The following is a 7,072-nucleotide window of genomic DNA, read 5'->3' as shown; positions in this document are numbered from 1 at the left end:
ACATTTTAACTTTTATCAACTCGTGCTCATAAATTATGATATCACAAGACACTCGGGGAGTATCCTCTATCTATCACTTTAATTGACATTGCTTACCTAGACTCAGTTTCCAGCCAGTGCACCACGATTGGTATATCAAAAGCCGTGGTATGTATTACCCTGTCTGTGGGATGATGCATATAAAAGATCACTTTTTTCTTTCTTTTTTTTTCTTTTTTTGCAGTAACAAATTAATATTCATTAAAAAAAAAATTGCTTGCGTCAGACTTTAATGTAAACAGAATCTGCAGACGGGGAATTGTTATTTCTGGATTATTGTAATTTCGCGTGTACTCTCTACTCGCTGGGTGAGCTTTTCGGCGCACCTTAATTGGAATTTTCAATCGAGAATTGTGAAACGAAGTCAAAGAATAACATCAAAAAAGAAAGAAAAAAAGAAAGAAAAAGATATTATAAGCGGTGCACTTCCGTTTAACTGAAAACAACAATTTCGTTTAATTGAATAGTGCCATTTCGTTCAAGTAATGATATTATGCAGGGTTGAAAATTAACATGAAAACCATGATCGCCAGTAAGGCCAGTTGAAGAAAAATCTTACTGTCCCTTCACAAGTTCAACTATTTAATTGCACAACCAAATTCAAAACTAGAGTCTTCCTTGTTGAATAAAAAAACATGTGCTCGTCGTATATAGTCCGTATGCGTCAAAAGGAAACCGATGAATTGGCATGTAACTTCATAATGAATAAATTTATAATTCATATTAAAACTTGTTATTAAGTTTTAAACCCATACCAACTCAAAATTTAAAAAAAGTTGGAAAAAGAAATCCTGTATAAATAAAAACGTTTCTCTACAAATTACCATTAAATTGTGCAGATTAAATCTCATTTTTGACAGAGGGGTGAAGACAAAATGCTAGAACAGCGAAGAAATGCAGCTTTACTTGCATTGTCTCTGAAGTATTCGATAATGCAGTACACAGATACTAAAAGTAGAACTGCGCATGCTTTAGTAAACTAGTCTGGGAATGGCAGTCATGGGCGTATGGGGACTCTTTGATTATGGGGGGCTGGAGTGGTTGATTTGCCCGAAATTTTACCCAGATAAAAACTGCCCGAATTTTTCCCACTGTTTTCCCACTGTTTTGCCCGAATTTGAGGGGGCAATTGCCCCCCCCCCCCCCCCCCCCCCCCCCCCGCTCACGTTAGTGTTTGTTAAAACCACAAGATAGACTTTGATTTTGTCCCAGAATAATAAAGCTAATTAAATATTTTCATTTTTACCATAACACTGAAAAATGTCAAAACGTAGGTCTACAATATAATTATGGCTAATCCATTCCATTCCAATAAGCCGACGACTTCAAGATTTAAAAAAAAGTGATGACAGCATGTTTTATACAATTTGTGATAGATATTTGTTTATTATATAGAAAAAAAGGGTGGATCCGCCTCTCTACAGAAATTAATCATTTGACTTTTAAGCGACGAGAATATGAATCGCCATTTTAAGCTATATTGTTCACAGATCAATAGCATATCTTGCATATTGCTTGATGTAGGAGAAATAATAGCTATATCGTCCGCTTGTGTGGGGCAAGATACGTGAACATCAAGTATCATAGTTCATTTTTTTCGATCGGCTTAACTTGCTTAGCAAATCATTTATGTATAAAACATATAGTTTAGGAGAAAGAATACTACCTTGACATAACCCCCTTTGTTGCCTGAAGTACTGTGAGTATATATTGTTTACAAAAACACACGATTTGGCATTGCTATATATCTTGTTCAAAATAAGCCAGACTTTAGGAGGGATTCCTATTTCTGATAGTTTATATAGCAAACCTGCATGCCAGACAGTATCGAAGGCTTTTGAACTTTCGAAGTGCCGTCATTGCGTTCCTTATAGTGATTTAATGTTTCTTGCAACAGAAAAGAAGCATCAATGCTTGACAGGCCTTTTTGAAATCCACACTGATGATTATTCGGGTAATCAGCCCATGAGACTAGCTGTGGCATTAATGATTCTAAAACTTTCTCAAATTTTTTAAAAACTACAGATAAAATGGTAATCCCTCTGTACGAATCAGGACTTAATTTAGATTTAGTATGTCCTTTGTAAATGCATACTAAGACACCGCGATGCCATTAATCAAGAATACATCCATTGTTAATCATTAGTGAAAATAACCTTGATAGACAGAGGAAGAGATATTCGCCTTCATATTTAATATGTTCATAAAATATTCCATCTAAGCCACATGACTTATTATTTGGAAGCGTGGAGCATATATTGCTAACTAAATTGGGTGAAATATCAAAATTTCTATCCGATCTTAATGCATCAGCTTTAAATGCCGACACCTTGGCTTCCAAGCTTGATTTAAAGTTATTATCAAAATTCGCGTCTGTTGTGTCGCTAAACACTTTGCAAAAATTATTAGCCATAGAGTTACAAATGTCTACTGGATGAGTAATAACTTTCGTATCGACCACGAGGGACATTATTGAGCTACTTCTTTTTTATTGCGAAGTGTAGTCCATAAAGTCTTGTGGTCAACATCACAGGCTTCGTCTAAGGAATTATAAAAATCCCTTTCATATTTCAAATATGCGTTTTGGAGAGTCATACGAAATGCATCTTTTGGTTTTTTGTACAACCTAAACGTGTCGAATTACATACCACGTGGTCTACCTTCAGCTAACCACAGATCTCTGCGATACGACATTTCTACATGACATTCTTTAACTGCATCAGAACAATATGGCTTCGAATGTTTGTTATATTCTGAAAAAGGAATAGTTTCCTTAGCTGCTTGAGTTAATACATTTATTATCTTATTATAAAATTTAAGAATATCGGATGCTGATGCACTCTTGCTTGGGATATGCACTGGCCATAACATGTGAGAAACGGCGAAAGTATAGTCTTTTAACAGATTATGGCGTCTTGCCTTTTCCCAAGAAGGTTTCTCTGGTGGGATGCTTTGTTCCTCTTGAGAATCGTTGACTAAAATTGAACATATTACTGGTTTATGACCAGAAAGCAAAAGCTCACAGTCGTCTTTGACTAAAGCATTTTGAACATAGGGGATCAAATAATCAGGTACTAGAATGTGATCTATAGCTGAGGAAGGACCTCCAGTATGAGATTCGTAAGTATGAGACGGACCTTTACGAAAAAGTTGAACATTGATTGAAATCAAGTTATGTCTACTAACAAATGTATGGAAGATATCATTTCTTTTGTTTTTAACAAATCGGGTTTTTGGACCCGCTATTTTTACATTAAGATCACCAATAATAACAGTTCCTTTTGAACTATAAACAATGTACACTTCCTCCAACAGATCTAGACATTCAAGATATAAATCATTAAATAAATTAGATGCAGGAAGATAAGCACAAAATACATAGATGACTGAGAAAATAATAAAGTTAAAGTTTGTTTTATTTAACGACACCACTACAGCACATTAATTTATTAATCATCGGCTATTGGATGTCAAACATTTGGTAATTTTGACGCAGTCATGAAGAGGAAACCCGCTACCTTTGTTCCCATTAGTAGCAAGGAATCTTTTATATGCACCATCTCACAGACAGGATAGCACATACCACGGCCTTTGATATACCAGTCGTGGTGCACTGGCTAGAGCGAGAAATAGCCCAATAGGCCCACCAACGGGGACACACAAATAATAAATGCAATTTATAGTTACTGAAACCAAGACCCTCAAATCATAGTTTCATAAGCTGATCGTGGCACTGGCAGTCAATTCTACAACCAATCTCACATTACAACTGTGTACGGAATACAAACATTACTACGTCAGTGGTGAATTAAATTTGGTCTACGGTTCCTTGGCATTGTGTTCAGTTCCATGGCATTGTGTTCAGTTCCATGACACTGTGTTCAGTTCCATGACATTGTGTTCAGTTCCATGTGTTCAGTTCCATGACACTGTGTTCAGTTCCATGATATTGCGTTCAGTTCCATGACACTGTGTTCAGTTCCATGAAACTGTGTTCAGTTCCATGACATTGCGTTCAGTTCCATGACATTGCGTCCAGTTCCATTACACTGCGTTCAGTTCCATGACACTGTGTTCTGTTCCATGACATTGTGTTCAGTTCCATGACATTGTGTTCCCGTATATTTTTTTCCGTCAGTATTTTTGACACATGTTGAAAATATGCAGTTCTGAATAGTAGCTGACATTGGATGAAAATGTATCATCATCTTCATGTTTGACCTTTTTACAACATGTTATCATATTCGTGCTTTTGTCCTCGTGGGGGGGGGGGGGGGGGGAATTTAGCTTAGTCGGCTGAGTGCTCGTCTGAGGTGCTTGCGTCGCAGGATCGAACCACCTCGGTGGATCCATTCAGCTTATTGGTTGTTTTTTTCTTGTTCCAATCAATGCAACACAATTGGGCAAAGAAAGAAATGTTTTATTTAACGACGCACTCAACACATTTTATTTACGGTTATATGGCGTCAAACATATGGTGAAGGACCACACAGATAATGAGAGAGGAAACCCGCTGTCGCCACTTCATGGGCTACTCTTTTCGATTAGCAGCAAGGGATCTTTTATATGCACCATCCCATAGACAGGATAGCACATACCACGGCATTTGATGTAACAATCGTGGTGCAGTGGGTGGAACGAGAAATAGCTCAATAGGTCCACCGACGGGGATCGATCCCACACCGACCGCGCATCGAGTGAGCGCTGCACCACTGGGCTACGTCCCGTCCCCACCCCCCACCCCCCACCCCACACACACACACAATTGGACAAAGGGCGTGCTTTTTGTTTTCATGTCTGTGGAAAAGTTAATGTAAAAGATCCCTTGCTGCATTAGGTAGCGGGTTTCCTCTAATGACGTGTCAGAATTACCACATGTTTGACATCCAGTAGCTGATGATCAATTAATCGGTTTATCACGACTGGTATATCAAAGGTCGTGGTATGTGCTATCCTGTCTGTGGGATGGTGCATATAAAAGATCCCTTGCTACTAATGAAAACACTGTAGGAGTTTCCTCTGATGACTACGAGTCATAATTACCAAATGTTTGACACCCAATAGTCGATGATCAAGGTGCTCCAGTGATGTCGTTAAACAAAACAAACTTTACCTTTGTCCCAAGATTTTGAAAATGTTGCGGAATCGCTGTAGTTTATTTTAACTGTTTGCGAGATTTAATGATAAACATCTATTTATTAAGCTAATAACAATAGCTATATTACTGTTCGAATGTTGTATTCGCCAATTTTAGAATTACTTATTTCTCTATTCATAAAATATTCATTTTTAATGTTTACAACACTTAACAATATGACGCACAAACCTATTTGAATGTGCAGCTAATAAAAAACATATTATTGTTTGAATCTAGTATTGACCAATTTTAGAATTATTTATTTCCCTATGGAAATAAAATAGTATTGCTAGTCTTGCAGAATGTTAACTATATAATGTATTGCGTACAGGGAATTTCCTCTACAAAGAAAACCAATAAAAGTGAAATAAAATATATAACAAGGAAGCACACAAATTTGAAGTTTTTGTTTTAAAATTTTTACGTCAGCATTAAAATGTTTTTCATTACTTCAGTTAAGCTATTATTGTACGCTTTAAATATATTTACTTAAATTTGTTCTGTTGCTTTCAATAAACAATACCTAAATAAATCGGCCGACACATATTGATCAAAATGACAATAGCAATAGTTGTAGTTAATAGGAAACAAAATGACGCTATATAACTAATTCAAATCAAACAAACGCTATGTTTGAACTTGATTTTTAATCAAAGTTGTATCCAATCGATGCACTGCAATACATTACAGTTAGAAAAGCACTTATTACGTCAAATAAGAATGTTGTTTATTAAATGTCACTGCTCTAATTTTTAAGGTGCACGTACCTTTTTTGTACGTAATTAATAAAACAAATTGTAGCGCAAATAATAATTATGATAACCGAAAACACATTAGATTGGCCAAAATTATTAATTTAATCAAGAAGTTGTAAGTATATGTAGATTAATACTCGAACATGAATTACATTGCCAAATAACTATGGTCAGTGTCTATAATTCGTTTGGTTTGACCTAATCTTCGAAATATATATATATAATTGTGGGGGGGGGGGGGGGGGGGCGTAGCCCTGTGGTAACGCGTTCGCTTGATGTGCGGTCGGGTTAGGATCGATCCCCGTCGGTGGACCCATTGGGTTATTTCTCGCTCCAGCCAGTGCATCACGACTGGTATATCAAAAGCCGTTGTGTGTGCTGTCCTGTCTGTGAGATGATGTATATAAAAGATCCCTTGCGGGTTTCTTCTGATGACTACGAGTCATAATTAATTACCAAATGTTTGACATCCAATAGCCGATGATTAATAAATCAGTGTGCTCTAGTGGTGTTGTTAAACAAAACAAACCTTAAACGGTATGTATGTATGTATGTATGTATGTATGTATGTATATATATATATATATATATATATATATATATATATATATATATATATACAGAGGCGGTTAAAGATCCACGGGGGCTTAAATTTTGCAACCCCCTCGGGGACAGGGTAAAAATGACCTGGGGAAAATAAATGTACACATGACCGCGGGGCCCCCTGAAACCCGGGGCCGCAGCACGTGCTACATGTGCTACTAGGATATACCGGCTCTGTGTATATATACATATTTACTCTACGTGGTGTAGAAATCGCATAGACCAGTGACGTGTTTTGAAGGCCGAGCATTCGCGAATAATTTGACTGGTATCATCGTCTTCTATCACATCACATTCATCTAACTGTATATCCAAAACCCAGTCTAGTAAGGACATCTGAACATGCCTCAGGGAACAACTAGCTACCAACGGCGTAGCCAGCATGAGGCAGACCAGGCGCTTGCCTCGTCTGGAATTTCCCCAGATTTATTTGATTTTTACCAATGACACTGATATTTATTTTACAGTTTTTTTTCCTGTCTGGCTATGCCCCAGGCTACTGTCCTAAAATATCGCCTTCATCTTACGAAACGTTAAA

At 37.0% G+C, this 7,072-nt stretch overlaps 1 protein-coding gene across 1 annotated transcript in view; it reads right to left on the bottom strand.

Annotated features, from left to right (window-relative positions):
* The window catches only part of LOC121369824 (gamma-aminobutyric acid type B receptor subunit 2-like), a 71,146-nt gene that overhangs the window by 60,352 nt on the left and 3,722 nt on the right, over positions 1–7,072 (bottom strand). The window contains exon 2 of the mRNA XM_041494898.1: positions 2,959–3,014. Within this exon, the coding sequence (XP_041350832.1) occupies positions 2,959–3,014 (56 nt within the window). The remainder of the gene's footprint in view (positions 1–2,958; positions 3,015–7,072) is intronic.

The sequence above is a fragment of the Gigantopelta aegis genome, chromosome 4 (genome assembly GCF_016097555.1).
Source record: "Gigantopelta aegis isolate Gae_Host chromosome 4, Gae_host_genome, whole genome shotgun sequence".
Lineage (NCBI taxonomy): Eukaryota > Metazoa > Mollusca > Gastropoda > Neomphalida > Peltospiridae > Gigantopelta > Gigantopelta aegis.
The sequence above is the reverse complement of the archived record's forward strand: the minus strand, read 5'-3'. Positions and strand labels throughout refer to the sequence as shown.